The 18,951-nt window shown below is 45.3% G+C and overlaps 1 protein-coding gene across 1 annotated transcript; it reads left to right on the top strand.

Annotated features, from left to right (window-relative positions):
• The first annotated feature begins 165 nt into the window (after nucleotides 1-165).
• Nucleotides 166-17,134, top strand: LOC141075795 (uncharacterized). Its single transcript, XM_073562939.1, has 5 exons — nucleotides 166-195; nucleotides 16,203-16,394; nucleotides 16,524-16,703; nucleotides 16,785-16,908; nucleotides 16,992-17,134. Exons 1-5 carry the CDS (start codon nucleotides 166-168, stop codon nucleotides 17,132-17,134), a joined length of 669 nt encoding a protein of 222 aa, XP_073419040.1.
• The last annotated feature ends 1,817 nt before the right edge of the window (nucleotides 17,135-18,951 follow it).

Raw genomic sequence — 18,951 nt, 5'->3', positions numbered from 1 at the left:
GAGGTGTGAAGAGTTGGGGGTTGAGGAGCTGAACCTAGAGGTCTCTGTAGAGATATGAGCATTAGAAGTGGCCTCTAGGGGTTGTTTTTTAAAGATTTGTGCCTGTTCTCTGATATGAGTAAAATGGTTTTCAAACTGCTGCAGATTGTCCTCGTCCCTTGCACCATGACGGTGCCATCGTTGTATAGGCTTAAGGTAAGTGAGTTGGTGTCATCATCTGCTTGGCTTCTGATTTTAATCTGCCGGCCATTATTAGTGTTGCACTTAGACATATATTTATAATATTTGCACAGGGTGGTGTGCCAGGCTGAGAGTTGATCTGTGTAGAATAGCAGGTTGGTTTTTCATAGAATCATAGAATCGTAGAGTTGGAAGGGACCTCCTGGGCCATCTGGTCCAACCCCCTGCTCAAAGCAGGATTCGCTAAATCATCCCAGTCAGATGTCTGTCCAGTCTCTGTTTGAAGACTTCCATTGAAGGAGAACTCACCACTTCTCGTGGCAGCCTGTTCCACTCATTGATCACTCTAACTGTCAAAAAGTTTTTTTCTAATATCTAATCTGTGTCTCCTCCCATTCAGTTTCATCCCATTGCTTCTAGTCTTTCCTTGTGCAAATGAGAATAAAGTTGATCCTTCTACAATGTGACAGCCCTTTAGATATTTGTAGACAGCTATTAAGTCTCCTCTCAGTCTTCTCTTTTGCAAACTAAACATTCCCAAATCCTGCAACCTTTCCTCATAAGACAGGGTTTGCAGACCGGTCACCATTCTGGTCGCTCTTTTCTGAACTTGCTCCAGTTTGTTGATGTCTGTTTTAAAATGTGGTGCCCAAAACTGGACACAATATTCCAGATGAGGTCTGACCAAAGAGGAGTAGAGGGCAATAATGACTTTACGTGATCTAGACTGTATGCTTCTGTTAATACATCCTAGAATTGCATTTGCCTTTTTTGCTGCTGCATCACACTGTTGACTCATATTCAGTCTGTGATCTATTAGTATACCCAAGTCTTTTTCACATGTGCTGTTGCTTAGCCCTATTCCTCCCATTCTGTATATGCTTTTTTCATTTTTATTGCCCAGATGTAGTACTTTGCATTTCTCCCTGTTAAAAACCATTCTGTTAGTTGCTGCCCACTTCTCCAGTTTATTTATATCTTTTTGAATCCTCTCTCTCTCTTCTCTAGTATTAGCTATCCCTCCTAGCTTTGTGTCATCAGCAAATTTAATCACTTTACCCTCAATTCCTTCATCTACATCGTTGATAAAGATGTTAAACAATACAGGGCCCAGGACAGAGCCCTGTGGTACCCCACTTGAGACATTCTTCCAACTGGATGTGCAGCCATTTACGACCACTCTTTGGGTCCGATCACTAAGCCAGTTATGAATCCACTTAACAGTTGCCTTGTCCATTCCATACTTAGTCATTTTTTCAATAAGGATTGTATGAGAGACTTTGTCAAATGCTTTGCTGAAGTCAAGATATACTATATCTACAGCATTTCCTTGATCCACCCAATCAGTGATACCGTCATAGAAGGAAATTAAGTTAGTCTGACATGACTTATTAGTTACAAACCCATGCTGACTCTGTTTAATCACTTCATTCTTATCCAGGTATTGACATACATGTTGTTTAATAATTTGTTGAAAGATCTTTCCTGGTATAGAAGTCAGACTCACTGGCCTATAGTTGCTTGGGTCCACCTTCTTCCCCTTTTTGAAGATAGGAACAACATTTGCTCTTCTCCAGTCTTCTGGGACTTCTCCTGTTCTCCAAGAATTTTCAAAGATTATGGAGAGGGGTTCAAAAATTTCTTCTGCTATCTCCTTCAGTACTCTGGGGTGTAATTCATCTGGACCTGGAGACTTGAATTCATTTAGGTTAGCTAAGTGTTTCCTCACTATCTTTCTGTTTATAGATATCCTGGATTCTTCTATTCCCTTAATAGGACAGTGAATAACAGTTGATGTTACATTTCCTTTCTGAGAGAATACAGATGCAAAATAGGAATTTAAAAGTTCAGCCTTCTCAACATCCTGTCTTACCATTTCATCATTGTCATCCAGTAAAAATCCTATAGCATCTTTGACTTTTCTTTTACTTTTGAGATATCCCCAAAATCCTTTATTATTGCTTTTGACATTTCTTGCAAGCCTCAATTCATTTTCAGCTTTAGATAATCTGATTTGTGCCCTGCAGGTTCTGCAGACAGCATTATATTTTTCTTTAGATATGCCTCCCTCTTTCCATTTTATAAACATTTTTTTCTTCCTTTTTAGCATGTGCTTAAGTTCTGTGTTCATCCATCCTGGTTTCCTTAAATGCTTCCTATTCTTCCCTCTTTTCGGAATTGTTAACAACTGTGCTTTGAGAATTTCATTTTTCAAGATTTCCCATCCTTCCTGGACATTTTTGTCTTTAAGGATATCCAGCCATTGGATCCCTCCAATTCTCTTTCTGAATCCCTTAAAATCTGCCTTTCTGAAATCTAACCTTGATGTCTGAGTCTTCACAGGTCTTCCGCCTCTAGTTATCCAAAATTCTAAAATAGCATGGTCGCTACCTCCTAGGGTTCCAGCCACTTTTACCTCCTCAACCATTTCCTCCCTGTTTGTAAGGATTAGATCCAAGGTAGCAGTTCCCCTTGTTTTCTCCCCTACCTTTTGGAAGATAAAGTTGTCAGCAAGAGAGGATAAGAATTTCCTTGACCTGTTAGTTTTGCCTGAGAGAGATTCCCAACAAATGTCTGGATAGTTGAAATCTCCCATGACAGCTATGTCATATTTTTTGGAGAACTTGGCCATTTGATGCATAAAGAGTTCATCCATATCTTCAGCTTGCACAGGCGGCCTGTAGTAAATGCCTACAATGGTGTCCTTTCCATTGTTCTGTCCTTGTATTCTTACCCAAACAGTTTCCACAGTACTCCCAGTCTCTGAAGCTTCAATCTCTGTGCAGATATACGCGTTTCTAACATACAATGCGACACCCCCTCCTCGTTTATCAAGTCTGTTTCTTGCAAATAAGTTGTATCCTTCTAGTCTTGTATTCCAATCATGTGTATTGTCCCACCAAGTTTCAGTGATTCCAATGACATCATATTTCTTTTCCTGTGTTAGTAGTTCCAATTCTCCTTGTTTGTTGCCCATGCTTTGTGCATTAGTATAGAAACATTTTAGTTTGTGATTGGTTTCTCTTTCTCCAATATTTTTATTAATTAGATTATTTTGTCTTTGTTCTTCCTTTCCACTTCTAATAGCAGAGTTCTCAATAGCATTTTTCAGATGTATGGCTTTTTCTGGTCTTTTGCTTCCCTTCCCATGTTGTTCTAGTTTAAAGCTCTCCTTACAAGTGTAGCAAGGCGACTTCCAAATACACCAGACACCATTTTTCTCACTCCTGTCCCTTCACTATAAAGCCTGGGCCTCATTATACAGCTGTACAGGGGTCTAGTGAAGGCTTTTTAGCCCTTTCCTCAGTCTGTAGCTCATGGGAACAGGCCCTCACTCCTGTCCCATTACTATAAAGCCTGGCCTCATTATACAGCTGTACGGGGTCTAGTGAAGGCTTTTAGCCCTTTCCTCAGACTGTAGCTCCTGGGAACAGGCCCTCTCTCCTGACCCTTCACTATAAAGCCTGGGCCTCATTATACAGCTGTACAGGAGTCTAGTGAAGGCTTTTTAGCCCTTTCCTCAGACTGTAGCTCCTGGGAACAGGCCCTCACTCCTGTCCCTTCACTATAAAGCCTGGACCTCATTATACAGCTGTACAGGGGTCTAGTGAAGGCTTTTTAGCCCTTTCCTCAGACTGTAGCTCATGGGAACAGGCCCTGACTCCTGTCCCTTCACTATAAAGCCTGGGCCTCATTATACAGCTGTACAGGGGTCTAGTGAAGGCTTTTTAGCCCTTTCCTCAGACTGTAGCTCATGGGAACAGGCCCTCACTCCTGTCCCTTCACTATAAAGCCTGGGCCTCATTATACAGCTGTACAGGGGTCTGTGAAGGCTTTTTAGCCCTTTCCTCAGACTGTAGCTCCTGGGCACAGGCCCTCACTCCTGTCCCTTCACTATAAAGCCTGGGCCTGATTATACAGCTGTACAGGGGTCTAGTGAAGGCTTTTTAGCCCTTTCCTCAGACTGTAGCTCCTGGGCACAGGCCCTCACTCCAGTCCCTTCACTATAAAGCCTGGGCCTCATTATACAGCTGTATAGGGGTCTAGTGAAGGCTTTTTAGCCCTTTCCTCAGACTGTAGCTCCTGGGCACAGGCCCTCACTCTTGTCCCTTCACTATAAAGCCTGGGCCTCATTATACAGCTGTACAGTGGTCTAGTTAAGGCTTTTTAGCCCTTTCCTCAGACTGTAGCTCCTGGTAACAGGCCCTCACTCCTGTCCCATCACTATAATGCCTGGGCCTCATTATACAGCTGTACAGGGGTCTAGTGAAGGCTTTTTAGCCCTTTCCTCAGACTGTAGCTCCTGGGCACAGGCCCTCACTCCAGTCCCATCACTATAAAGCCTGGGCCTCATTATACAGCTGTACAGGGGTCTAGTGAAGGCTTTTTAGCCCTTTCCTCAGACTGTAGCTCATTGGAATAGGCCCTCACTCCTGTCCCTTCACTATAAAGCCTGGGCCTCATTATACAGCTGTACAGGGGTCTAGTGAAGGCTTTTTAGCCCTTTCCTCAGACTGTAGCTCCTGGGCACAGGCCCTCACTCCTGTCCCTTCACTATAAAGCCTGGGCCTCATTATACAGCTGTACAGGGGTCTAGTGAAGGCTTTTTAGCTTTTTCCTCAGACTGTAGCTCCTGGGCACAGGCCCTCACTCCAGTCCCTTCACTATAAAGCGTGGGCCTCATTATACAGCTGTACAGGGGTCTAGTGAAGGCTTTTTAGCCCTTTCCTCAGACTGTAGCTGCTGGGATCAGGCCTTCACTATAAAGCCTGGGCCTCATTATACAGCTGTACAGGGGTCTAGTGAAGGCTTTTTAGCCCTTTCCTCAGACTGTAGCTCCTGGGCACAGGCCCTCACTCCTGTACCTTCACTATAAAGCCTGGGCCTGATTATACAGCTGTACAGGGGTCTAGTGAAGGCTTTTTAGCCCTTTCCTCAGACTGAAGCTCCTGGGCACAGGCCCTCACTCCAGTCCCTTCACTATAAAGCCTGGGCCTCATTATACAGCTGTACAGGGGTCTAGTGAAGGCTTTTTAGCCCTTTCCTCAGACTGTCGCTGCTGGGATCAGGCCTTCACTCCTGTCCCTTCACTATAAAGCCTGGGCCTCATTATACAGCTGTACAGGGGTCTAGTGAAGGCTTTTTAGCCCTTTCCTCAGACTGTAGCTCCTGGGAACAGGCCCTCTCTCCTGTCCCTTCACTATAAAGCCTGGGCCTCATTATACAGCTGTACAGGGGTCTAGTGAAGGCTTTTTAGCCCTTTCCTCAGACTGTAGCTCCTGGTAACAGGCCCTCACTCCTGTCCCATCACTACAAAGTCTGGACCTCATTATACAGCTGTACAGGGGTCTAGTGAAGGCTTTTTAGCCCTTTCCTCAGACTGTAGCTCATGGGAACAGGCCCTCACTCCTGTCCCTTCACTATAAAGCCTGGGCCTCATTATACAGCTGTACAGGGGTCTAGTGAAGGCTTTTTAGCCTTTTCCTCAGACTGTAGCTCATGGGAACAGGCCCTCACTCCTGTCCCTTCACTATAAAGCCTGGGCCTCATTATACAGCTGTACAGGGGTCTAGTGAAGGCTTTTTAGCCCTTTCCTCAGACTGTAGCTCCTGGGCACAGGCCCACACTCTTGTCCCTTCACTATAAAGCCTGGGCCTCATTATACAGCTGTACAGTGGTCTAGTGAAGGCTTTTTAGCCCTTTCCTCAGACTGTAGCTCCTGGTAACAGGCCCTCACTCCTGTCCCATCACTATAAAGCCTGGGCCTCATTATACAGCTGTACAGGGGTCTAGTGAAGGCTTTTTAGCCCTTTCCTCAGACTGTAGCTCCTGGGCACAGGCCCTCACTCCAGTCCCATCACTATAAAGCCTGGGCCTCATTATACAGCTGTACAGGGGTCTAGTGAAGGCTTTTTAGCCCTTTCCTCAGACTGTAGCTCATTGGAATAGGCCCTCACTCCTGTCCCTTCACTATAAAGCCTGGGCCTCATTATACAGCTGTACAGGGGTCTAGTGAAGGTTTTTTAGCCCTTTCCTCAGACTGTAGCTCCTGGGCACAGGCCCTCACTCCTGTCCCTTCACTATAAAGCCTGGGCCTCATTATACAGCTGTACAGGGGTCTAGTGAAGGCTTTTTAGCTTTTTCCTCAGACTGTAGCTCCTGGGCACAGGCCCTCACTCCAGTCCCTTCACTATAAAGCGTGGGCCTCATTATACAGCTGTACAGGGGTCTAGTGAAGGCTTTTTAGCCCTTTCCTCAGACTGTAGCTGCTGGGATCAGGCCTTCACTCCTGTCCCTTCACTATAACGCCTGGGCCTCATTATACAGCTGTACAGGGGTCTAGTGAAGGCTTTTTAGCCCTTTCCTCAGACTGTAGCTCCTGGGCACAGGCCCTCACTCCTGTCCCTTCACTATAAAGCCTGGGCCTCATTATACAGCTGTACAGGGTTCTAGTGAAGGCTTTTTAGCCCTTTCCTCAGACTGTAGCTCCTGGGCACAGGCCCTCACTCTTGTCCCTTCACTATAAAGCCTGGGCCTCATTATACAGCTGTACAGGGGTCTAGTGAAGGCTTTTTAGCCCTTTCCTCAGACTGTAGCTCCTGGTAACAGGCCCTCACTCCTGTCCCATCACTTTAAAGCCTGGACTTCATTATACAGCTGTACAGGGGTCTAGTGAAGGCTTTTTAGCCCTTTCCTCAGACTGTAGCTCCTGGGCACAGGCCCTCACTCCAGTCCCTTCACTATAAAGCCTGGGCCTCATTATACAGCTGTACAGGGGTCTAGTGAAGGCTTTTTAGCCCTTTCCTCATACTGTAGCTCCTGGGCACAGGCCCTCACTCTTGTCCCTTCACTATAAAGCCTGGGCCTCATTATACAGCTGTACAGGGGTCTAGTGAAGGCTTTTTAGCCCTTTCCTCAGACTGTAGCTCCTGGTAACAGGCCCTCACTCCTGTCCCTTCACTATAAAGCCTGGGCCTCATTATACAGCTGTACAGGGGTCTAGTGAAGGCTTTTTAGCTCTTTCCTCAGACTGTAGCTCCTGGTAACAGGCCCTCACTCCTGTCCCTTCACTATAAAGCCTGGGCCTCATTATACAGCTGTACAGGGGTCTTTGAAGGCTTTTTAGCCCTTTCCTCAGACTGTAGCTCCTGGGCACAGGCCCTCACTCCTGTCCCTTCACTATAAAGCCTGGGCCTGATTATACAGCTGTACAGGGGTCTAGTGAAGGCTTTTTAGCCCTTTCCTCAGACTGTAGCTCCTGGGCACAGGCCCTCACTCCAGTCCCTTCACTATAAAGCCTGGGCCTCATTATACAGCTGTACAGGGGTCTAGTGAAGGCTTTTTAGCCCTTTCCTCAGACTGTAGCTCCTGGGCACAGGCCCACACTCTTGTCCCTTCACTATAAAGCCTGGGCCTCATTATACAGCTGTACAGTGGTCTAGTGAAGGCTTTTTAGCCCTTTCCTCAGACTGTAGCTCCTGGTAACAGGCCCTCACTCCTGTCCCATCACTATAAAGCCTGGGCCTCATTATACAGCTGTACAGGGGTCTAGTGAAGGCTTTTTAGCCCTTTCCTCAGACTGTAGCTCCTGGGCACAGGCCCTCACTCCAGTCCCATCACTATAAAGCCTGGGCCTCATTATACAGCTGTACAGGGGTCTAGTGAAGGCTTTTTAGCCCTTTCCTCAGACTGTAGCTCATTGGAATAGGCCCTCACTCCTGTCCCTTCACTATAAAGCCTGGGCCTCATTATACAGCTGTACAGGGGTCTAGTGAAGGTTTTTTAGCCCTTTCCTCAGACTGTAGCTCCTGGGCACAGGCCCTCACTCCTGTCCCTTCACTATAAAGCCTGGGCCTCATTATACAGCTGTACAGGGGTCTAGTGAAGGCTTTTTAGCTTTTTCCTCAGACTGTAGCTCCTGGGCACAGGCCCTCACTCCAGTCCCTTCACTATAAAGCGTGGGCCTCATTATACAGCTGTACAGGGGTCTAGTGAAGGCTTTTTAGCCCTTTCCTCAGACTGTAGCTGCTGGGATCAGGCCTTCACTCCTGTCCCTTCACTATAACGCCTGGGCCTCATTATACAGCTGTACAGGGGTCTAGTGAAGGCTTTTTAGCCCTTTCCTCAGACTGTAGCTCCTGGGCACAGGCCCTCACTCCTGTCCCTTCACTATAAAGCCTGGGCCTCATTATACAGCTGTACAGGGTTCTAGTGAAGGCTTTTTAGCCCTTTCCTCAGACTGTAGCTCCTGGGCACAGGCCCTCACTCTTGTCCCTTCACTATAAAGCCTGGGCCTCATTATACAGCTGTACAGGGGTCTAGTGAAGGCTTTTTAGCCCTTTCCTCAGACTGTAGCTCCTGGTAACAGGCCCTCACTCCTGTCCCATCACTTTAAAGCCTGGACTTCATTATACAGCTGTACAGGGGTCTAGTGAAGGCTTTTTAGCCCTTTCCTCAGACTGTAGCTCCTGGGCACAGGCCCTCACTCCAGTCCCTTCACTATAAAGCCTGGGCCTCATTATACAGCTGTACAGGGGTCTAGTGAAGGCTTTTTAGCCCTTTCCTCATACTGTAGCTCCTGGGCACAGGCCCTCACTCTTGTCCCTTCACTATAAAGCCTGGGCCTCATTATACAGCTGTACAGGGGTCTAGTGAAGGCTTTTTAGCCCTTTCCTCAGACTGTAGCTCCTGGTAACAGGCCCTCACTCCTGTCCCTTCACTATAAAGCCTGGGCCTCATTATACAGCTGTACAGGGGTCTAGTGAAGGCTTTTTAGCCCTTTCCTCAGACTGTAGCTCATGGGAACAGGCCCTCACTCCTGTCCCTTCACTATAAAGCCTGGGCCTCATTATACAGCTGTACAGGGGTCTAGTGAAGGCTTTTTAGCCCTTTCCTCAGACTGTAGCTCCTGGGCACAGGCCCTCACTCCAGTCCCTTCACTATAAAGCGTGGGCCTCATTATACAGCTGTACAGGGGTCTAGTGAAGGCTTTTTAGCCCTTTCCTCAGACTGTAGCTGCTGGGATCAGGCCTTCACTCCTGTCCCTTCACTATAAAGCCTGGGCCTCATTATACAGCTGTACAGGGGTTTAGTGAAGGCTTTTTAGCCCTTTCCTCAGACTGTAGCTCCTGGGCACAGGCCCTCACTCCTGTCCCTTCACTATAAAGCCTGGGCCTCATTATACATCTGTACAGGGGTCTAGTGAAGGCTTTTTAGCCCTTTCCTCAGACTGTAGCTCCTGGGCACAGGCCCTCACTCTTGTCCCTTCACTATAAAGCCTGGGCCTCATTATACAGCTGTACAGGGGTCTAGTGAAGGATTTTTAGCCCTTTCCTCAGACTGTAGCTCCTGGTAACAGGCCTTCACTCCTGTCCCTTCACTATAAAGCCTGGGCCTCATTATACAGCTGTACAGGGGTCTAGTGAAGGCTTTTTAGCCCTTTCCTCAGACTGTAGCTCATGGGAACAGGCCCTGACTCCTGTCCCTTCACTTTAAAGCCTGGGCCTCATTATACAGCTGTACAGGGGTCTAGTGAAGGCTTTTTAGCCCTTTCCTCAGACTGTAGCTCCTGGGCACAGGCCCTCACTCCTGTCCCTTCACTATAAAGCCTGGGCCTCATTATACAGCTGTACAGGGGTCTAGTGAAGGCTTTTTAGCCCTTTCCTCAGACTGTAGCTCCTGGGCACAGGCCCTCACTCCTGTCCCTTCTCTATAAAGCCTGGGCCTCATTATACAGCTGTACAGGGGTCTAGTGAAGGCTTTTTAGCCCTTTCCTCAGACTGTAGCTCCTGGGCACAGGCCCTCACTCCTGTCCCTTCACTATAAAGCCTGGGCCTCATTATACAGCTGTACAGGGGTCTAGTGAAGGCTTTTTAGCCCTTTCTTCAGACTGTAGCTCCTGGGCACAGGCCCTCACTCCTGTCCCTTCACTATAAAGCCTGGCCTCATTATACAGCTGTACAGGGGTCTAGTGAAGGCTTTTTAGCCCTTTCCTCAGACTGTAGCTCCTGGTCACCATGTGATCTCACCATAACCCTAACAAGCTAATTAAGGTGTGAAATCTTGGTCAAAATTATCTCAGTACACAAATCTCCAAGGGTGCCCAAAGTTTTGCATCGCCCCTTTTTCCTTTATGCAATTATGAAATTGTAAAAATGTCTATATATATATATATATATATATATATATATATATTTTTTTTTTATTATTATTATTGTTGCCTAAAATACAAAGGCCATGTGTCATCTTAGAGGTTCGGCCTTTTAGAGATCTTTTCATCTTCATCTTACTGCTGCTCACAATAACGGTCATTTTGACCCGGGGCGCCCACACTTTTACATGCCGCTGTCAATGCTTCATCCCGCTGGTGCTCAATATTTAATAGGGTCTTACTATTAAACGTAATGAAAAGTTCGGTGAATGTCTTTGAGCTGTTATTACTAGAGATGAGCGAATATCGTCGGAGAAGTTGTTATTGGCTAATATCGCTTACCGAATAGCTGCATCGGGACCCCGGATCCCTGGAGCGCTCCCGATAATCAGCTGCATGTGTCGCCCTCCATGCAGATGCTGTGACTATCACACAGCACGACACACGCAGCTGATTATCGGGAGCGCTCCAGCACACTGAGTCCTGCACACACTGAGGCCCCTGATCATGTGACCCCTGACTCCTCCCCTCCTGTGACCTCATCACAGGTCCTGTGCACACAGAGCAGTCATATATGTGGCGGACACTCGCTGGATCTTCTGCTTTATGGGCCGGTTCCTCCTGTTAGTCCTATTAACCCTTTCGCTCCCTGTCTTCTCCTTTCTGACAGGACAATATCTGAATTCGGATACTGTGACGGGAATATAAGCAATGTGGAAGGAAAAAATGACAATTTTACTTTTTTTCCTCACAAAAATGTGACTTTAGCCCCAGAATTGTCAGCGTAACAAATCCTTATTTCCCCCACTGTAGTTTGTAGACTCCATATACAGATCCCTTAAGTGCGAAAAGAGCTGAATTCCCCACTTAAGTTATTGCATTTTGGAAATTGCCCCCACTGGGAATTTATCTCCAGGTAAAGGCACAATTGTGTCTCCATGGGGGTTGTGCTCACAGCCCAACATTGTGCGGCCTCCAAAGAAATGCCACCCCGCACCATTACTGACCACTGCCAAACCGGTCATGCTGAAGGATGTTGCAGGCAGCAGATCGCTCTCCACGGCGTCTCCAGACTCTGTCACGGCTGTCACATGTGCTCAGTGTGAACCTGCTTCCATCTGTGAAGAGCACAGGGCGTCAGTGGTGAATTTGCCAATCCTGGTGTTCTGTGGCAAATGCCAAGCATCCTGTACGGTGTTGGGCTGTGAGCACAACCCCCATCTGTGGACGTCGGGCCCTCAGACCATCCTCATGGAGTCAGTTTCTAACTGTTTGTGCAGACACATGCACATTTGTGGCCTGCTGGAGGTCATTTTACAGGGCTCTGGCAGTGCTCCTCCTGTTCCTCCTTGCTTAAAGGTGGAGGTAGCGGTCCTGCTGCTGGGTTGATGCCTTCATACGACCCCCTCCACATCTCCTGGTGTACTGGCCTGTCTCCTGGTAGTGCCTCCAGCCTCTGGACACTACGCTGACAGACACAGCAAACTTTCTTGCCACAGCTCGCATTGATGTGCCATCCTGGATGAGCTGCACTACCTGAGCCACTTGTGTGGGTTGTAGAGTCCGTCTCATGTTACCATGAGTGTGAAAGCACAGCCAACATTCAAAAGTGACCAAAACATCAGCCAGACGCATTGGTACTGAGATGTGGTCTGTGGTCCCCACCTGCGGAACCACTCCTTTATTGAGGGTGTCTTGACAATTGCCAATAATTTCCATCTGTTCTCTATTCCATTTGCACAACAGCATGTGAAATTGATTGTCAATCAGTGTTGCTTCCTAAGTGGACAGTTTGATTTCACAGAAGTTTGATTTACTTTGAGTTATATTCTGTTGTTTAAGTGTTCCCTTTATTTTTTTGAACCATGTATATAGATAGAGAGATAGATAAATAGATTTTTTCTTTACATTGGAGGGTCCAATTCCAGCTATTGCTGTGTGATCTGTGATTTCTATCTACTCCACTGTGTACAGGATAATAGAGTATATTAAAGTAGTTATGGACGTGACGTAACTAACACTGTGCAGTGACTCTGCTTTCCATATAGTGACAGATATTTGGCGAAACTGTGATATTTTTTCCACTTTAAACCTTTTTTAAACCCCTCTGATCAGTGTGATCACACAACATACAAGCCTCTGATGGCTCCGGTGATGCCCTGTACTACTGTAGTGCCGTGTATCATCACTGCCTGTCAGTGTAATACTAACGGCCCCATACACATGAGATCAGAGTTGGCTGAACGGTCATTTGGCAGACGGCGATCTCTCCCGACTCCCCCATACACACAAATATTCCAGCTTTCCTGTGGTCTGTATGAGAGAGTCGCCTCCAGACTCCTCTAGAGGAGGATTATCTACAGGAAGAACAAACGGATTATCCTCTGAAATACAGGATGTCAGATCCTTCTCTGCCCTGACATCATCTGTCGGGATGCCCCCAAATACATTATATGGTCGGCCAAACCCCCCGAAATCAGTGCTTTCATGGAACTTTAGTCTAATGTGTATGGGGGCGTTATAAGGTAACTTATTGGACGCTGCCTCTGGCCCGGCCTAATAGACCTTCATACATTCCAGCCCAGGCACCATTATTAGGCATGTAAGTATCGGAGTAACTAGGCCGCCCCATACTATCGAGTACTTGGAGGCGGGGGGCATTCAGCCAAACTCTGCCACACCTTCTTAGATGCCATGTTTGCTTTTCACAGCAGCAAGTGGTAAAACTGTCAGGGTTTTTGTTGCAGCCTCATCTGTGCCGTCCCTGCGGTGTACATCTATGTTCTGGGGCCCAAAAAGATTCATTTATTTTTAATAAATGTTTAACATGTTAAAATTTATAAAATGTGTCTTCTGCTTTTTGCATATTTTTTTTCTTCTTACAAGAATTGTTGGAGCCAATTTTTCTTTAGAATCATTTTAATATCGGCTTTTTCTGGAGTTTTCCTGTAATATGGGAAAGCCTAAGGCCAGAAATAATCCCCATAAATCACTGTAGATGGAGACTTTGGCATCAGATCATTTCTGTCCGTTGTGATTGTGGAAACTAAAAATCTTTTCTAAAAGCCTCAAACTTCTGTGTGTGACTCAGAGCTGAGATCTAACGTCGATAGAAGATTCCAGTGCGGGGAAGACGGGAAACCAGGGCTGTGGAGTCAGTAAGCCACAGCTGCGACTCCGACTCCTGGATTTTATCAGGCTCCGACTCCGACTCCGACTCCTGGATTTTATCAGGCTCCGACTCCGGCTCCGACTCCGACTCCTTCATAAATGGCCAATTCATAACAACAAATTTACTGTTGTAAAATATTAAACATCGTGCTTATTCAGTTTCTCACCATCATATAAGTAATCAGACCACTTAGAGCAAAAACTACATTTATTAGAATACAATTAGAATATAGCAAATAACTTTTATAAACTTTTCTAAACTGTAAGTAAATATGCAATAAACACTTTTATGCAGTTAATAAGAAGAAATCTATAAATTTGTCCTCAGAAAAAGTATTGCCTCTGTCAGATCCTCCTTCATGGATGCCCTCAAATCTGATCTAATTATTTTGAGAGCAGAGAACAACCTCTCTACACTAACTTGTGTTGGTGGCAAAGCAGTAACCACTCGGGCAACATCTCAGACAATGTCAGGATACAGAGGAATCGCTTGTTGCACTGTTATTTTTGATGAACGGTCAAATTTCTCAATTTCTTTTAGTGCACATGAAAAATTCTGCTGAAATGTACTGGCTGTGTTCCTTGATGGGGATGACTCTTCTATGCGGGAACGCTTTGCACGGTCCTTGTGATCCAAATATTTTTCGAAATTAAATTCTTCATCAGTTGATGATGAGGGTGAAGATGTGGCAGGACGACCAAATTCTTCTTGTTCCTCCTGACTGTTCTGCAACCCTTTCATCCTTACTACTATTTCAAACAGAGCTTCTTTTCCTTTACTTAGCTGTTGATCATCTAGAAGAATCCGATGCATTGGGTCTACATAAACAGCTGCCAAAAGAATGTTATTTTGTAATAGTAGCTCCTCTCTCCGTTTCATTGATGTAGCAATGCCACTTGCAATTAACCCTCCTCTTTGGGACAGGCGAAACATCAGGTTCTTCCACTCCTTTAAGAAAATACCTGGAGTTAAGTCCTCTGCTTGTAATTTTTTAGTCACTGTAAATGGGTGCTCCAGCAATTTTTCCAGCTCAGTCACCTGATTCCACTGACTTTCATTTAGCGTCAGTTGAGGGTTAGCCATGTCTACAAGAAAGGTTTTCAGTTCAACCAAGCGCTGAATCATTAAGTAAGTAATGCCCCATCGTGTGGCTTGATCAATAATTGCCCCTTTTCCAGCACGTCTCTTCAAAATTGAGTCAACTTTAGGGGTTCTGGCAACAGTAGCCAATTTTGTCACCTTGCCAATCAGTGCAGCAGCATGTCCTTCTTGCAGACTGTCTCTTATAGCCAGCTGTAGCGTATGCACAACACAGCGCATGTGATGAATGAAAGAACATATTGACACAGTTTCAACAAGATCATCTAAACTATCATGTTGCTGTTCATCTGAAGCAACTTCAGTTTGCTCCTCAGTTACAATACTGTGTTCCTCTATTTCAAACATTTCTGTGTCTGTGGACCCAGAATGTTCTTCTAGCTGCTGGTCACCATCATTACTCTCATTCATTAGCTTAATAGTACTTATCATATTTGAAGCATTGTCAGTTATGACAGAAAGAACTTGCTCTTTTTTAAGTTCATAGTCTTGCAGAACCTTTTCCACCAAGACCTGGAGAAACTCACTGGTGTGATGAGCTTTGGTGTCTTTTACTGCCAATGTCTTGGTAACTATTTCATTTTTGTCACAAACAAATTGGACATTGATGGCAAAATAGTTCACTCTGTGACGTGGGCAGGCATCCATTTTAAGAAACAGAAAGTGTCCCTTGAGAGTTTTTTTAAGTTCTTCCTTTTGTTTAAAAGCTTCTTCGATTACTAATTTTCTAATACTCTCTCTCTCCAGAGAAACACCAAGCTTGCGGGCCATTTCCCCATTCAGACACATAAAAGCTGGTCGTGAAAATAATGAAATAGGCACACTATCCTTTACAACAAGCTCTATGATCTGTTTTTTAAATGTATCTACTGTCATTGTCACAGTAACTTTGTCACTGACAAAATATCTTGCAACTGATGGCTGCAAAGTTCTCTGCTCCTTTGTTTGGCTGGAAGAGCTGGGCACTGGTTCATTGGTTTGGATGCAGTCTTTCTCATTCACTGCTTTCAGTACTTCTGGATGAAAGTGCTGTAAATGTCTCTTTAGATTAGAAGCTCTGGTAGGAGCATTTTTATCTTTGCCTGAATATGAAAGTTCAATTATGAAATATATATACTTTTTTTTTAAAGCTGGAGTCGGAGTCGGTACATTTCTACCGACTCCGACTCCAACCAAAACTAACTCCGACTCCACGACTCCGACTCTGACTCCACAGCCCTGCGGGAAACCTTCATATAGACGGCCGGTGGGGATGGAGGCAGTGACCGACTCTGGCCAAATCTGTCTCTAGAGCCGTAGTAGAAGATGAAGATTTCGTCCTCATCATGAAGGAGTTATTTCTCATGTCGCGTGTAATGAATATCTCCTGCAGTATTGCTAATGCCGATTCCAGTGTCGGTAATGAGACAAGAATTAGCGTTATGGAAGATGAGTCTATGAGGAACGTGTTCAGCTGCCGACTCCGAGGAGGAAACTGCTTGTTGTCTGTGGCCTAAATATATAGGTTTTAATAGTAGATGTCAGGGAAGAAAACTAAACCCTGTAAGATAATAAATCTCATATGTTTCCCTTATTATCTCCAGTAATTGTGTTATTACACAGGATTCTTATGATGTTACATCAGATCATCTTCTTCTCATTCAGATCTCTACAATATCGGATCCTCTCAGTGAAGATCTTCTACAAAAGAAAATTTTCCTGATTTACCTATCAAGGATGGATATGGACAGAGACAAGATGGCGGAGAGGATGTTACACCTCACCCTAGAGATCCTCTTCCGTCTCACTGGAGAGGTGAGAGATTCTGATGACGTCACATTACATCATTCTTATCTATGGGAATAACAGATGGACAGAACTGGAGAGGTGAGGACTCTGGAAATGTCTGTAGTGACATTTATTAATGTGTCTCTCCATAACCAGGATTACACAGTGGTGAAGAAGACCTCTAGTGATCGCTGTCAGGGCCCTGTATCTGAGGGATGTGGCAGACCCCTGAGCCCAATCACGGGGCCTCCACCTCACCCCCTGATCCATGAGGACATCAATGACCAGAAGATCCTAGAACTCATCTACAAGATGATGGAGCTGCTGACTGGAGAGGTGACACTGCTGGGAATGCTGGGACATTATACAGTAACACTATGAAGGGATCGGGGATGACGGTATCATTGTATGTGTCAGGTTCCTATAAGGTGTCAGGATGTCGCTGTCTATTTCTCCATGGAGGAGTGGGAGCATTTAGAAGGACACAGAGATCTGTACAAGAACGTCATAATGGAGGTTCCCCAGCCCCTCACATCACCAGGTAATAGACAGGACTAAATACACACGGCCTATAATTATCTGTATGTAGAGAATGAATTCAGTCCCTGTATGTGTTTCCTCCAGATCTATCCAGTAAGAGGACAACACCAGAGAGATGTCCCCGTCCTCTTCTTCCACAGGACTGTAACCAAGAAGATCCCAGTGCTCCTCAGGATCATCAGGTAGATGGAGAGAAGGTGTCAGGAGATCTCCCCTATGATGTGTAGACGGCTGTGAAGGTCTTGTGCTCAGTCTTGTTTTATCCACCAGTATTATATGTTTTGTACTTGTGTAATGAGAACGGTGGAGATGGCAGGATTAGAGCTGATCATAGATGGGACTTCTCCATCTGTCTGTGACTTTCACAATATTTGTTTCAGGGTGAAGATCTGACCCATATTAATCCTACAGAGACATATGTGAGAGATGATGAGCGGTGTAAAGAGGAGATTCCCACATATGACTATCCAGGTGAGTAGTGACCACTGAATGCAGAGAAGTCACAGATTCCTCTCAGTCACCGGCTGTGGCTGCTTTATCGTGGTGTAGTCCGGCCATATTACCATGATCACCATTTTGCCTCTAGACCACAACATTCTCCTCCAACCAAAAATGTTCAAATGACTTTGGGCATTGAAAGCCCTTTTCTATAGGACTTACAACCTGGAGGATCCACCTACTCCCTGGGATTAGTGTGAGGGTGATCCCTTAAAGCAAGATCTATATGATTGCTTGTACCTGACCCAATATAGGCCGAGTGTGCACTTAAAGAGTCATACCGGACACAGAGTTAAATGTCTACTCCTTTCTCAGCAAAGGCTTGCACACAACTGAAGTGTATTCTCAAGACAGAGACAGTAAATAGGTGTCACACAATCTTCTCAGTAGCCAGTGTCAGTCTATGATAGGTCCATTCACCTTCACTTCCATATATGGTATCCAGTATCTCAGCTTCTGCATTCCAAGGATTCCTTCCAGGGTGTTGTCTGAAGACACAGACGCCATCTTGGTTCACCATATCTGAACTGACTTATATAAGGTTTAATAATTGATTTCAGTAGCCATTCTCTCCTTCACATTAGGAGACGCTGACCGTTACCTGCCCAGATCTGTGACTATAAAGCCAAATGACAGCGTACGTAGAATGTGCTGACAAGATAGAAAATCACTTGAAGGTATTATGTGCTTTATGTGGTGCTCTGATTACATATTAATCTGTATTACATCCAGCAAAATGTCACCGGCGATGGTGGCGCCTGCGCAGTAGTATCTATAAGTAAGAGATAGAGGCTACTACGCAGGCGCCGCTGATGACATTTTGCTGGATGTAATTTTTTTTCTAAGCCTCACAATAGCCACAATATTATAGGCATTATCAACAATAATATCAATGCTATTATATGCATTATGTAATAATGGGGGCGGGTCAGTGAGGGATCAACAACATGTCATAAGCCAATACAGAGGAATATGTAATCAGAGCACAACATAAAGCCCCGCTTACAGCCCCGCCCCAGAGCACGAGAATCTCATTAACTGAAAACAACAAATACAGATTACACAACAACCACAAGACGGATTTCATCACCAGGTATCATTGTAATCAGTATAACGGCGGTGACCTGACAGTGTCTGTAGGTTACTGAGCACAATCCTGCTGACAGGTTCCCTTTAAGACATCTCAGCTCTGCACTATTATACACAGTTCTCTATAAATGTGTAATATTTCTCCATGAAACTCATCTGACAGAAAATATTGGAGCTTACGATAGTTTAGATTGTGACGTCACCGAGCCCCATACTCTAATTACCCAGAGAGGTTTCACCACTAGCTGCTCATTTATTACTGATGGAGACTGTGGAGTTTGATCATTTCAGTAGATGTTATTGTCTATAGTCACAGTGTTTGATTACAGTAGTGTCCAAAATCCTCTGATTTAACCTCTTCCGCAGCCAGTTTTGTGTTCTTAATCAGGCCCCATTATTAATATCTGACGTGTGTCACTTTATGTGGTGGTAAGTTTGGAATTATTCACAAAGGATA

This window comes from Dendrobates tinctorius, unplaced genomic scaffold (assembly GCF_039654945.1).
Source record: "Dendrobates tinctorius isolate UK_male_01 unplaced genomic scaffold, ASM3965494v1 ptg000372l, whole genome shotgun sequence".
NCBI lineage: Eukaryota > Metazoa > Chordata > Amphibia > Anura > Dendrobatidae > Dendrobates > Dendrobates tinctorius.
This window is presented reverse-complemented; position numbering and strand designations above follow the sequence as displayed.

What these genes read in the sequence shown, in the direction of transcription:
- LOC141075795 (XM_073562939.1), top strand. Translation starts at nt 166, where the DNA reads ATGACGGTGCCATCGTTGTATAGGCTTAAG. An exon ending in CATCGTTGTATAGGCTTAAG is followed by an intron (nt 196 to 16,202) that starts GTAAGTGAGTTG and finishes GTTATTACACAG; the next exon opens with GATTCTTATGATGTTACATC. An exon ending in CCAGCCCCTCACATCACCAG is followed by an intron (nt 16,909 to 16,991) that starts GTAATAGACAGG and finishes TGTTTCCTCCAG; the next exon opens with ATCTATCCAGTAAGAGGACA.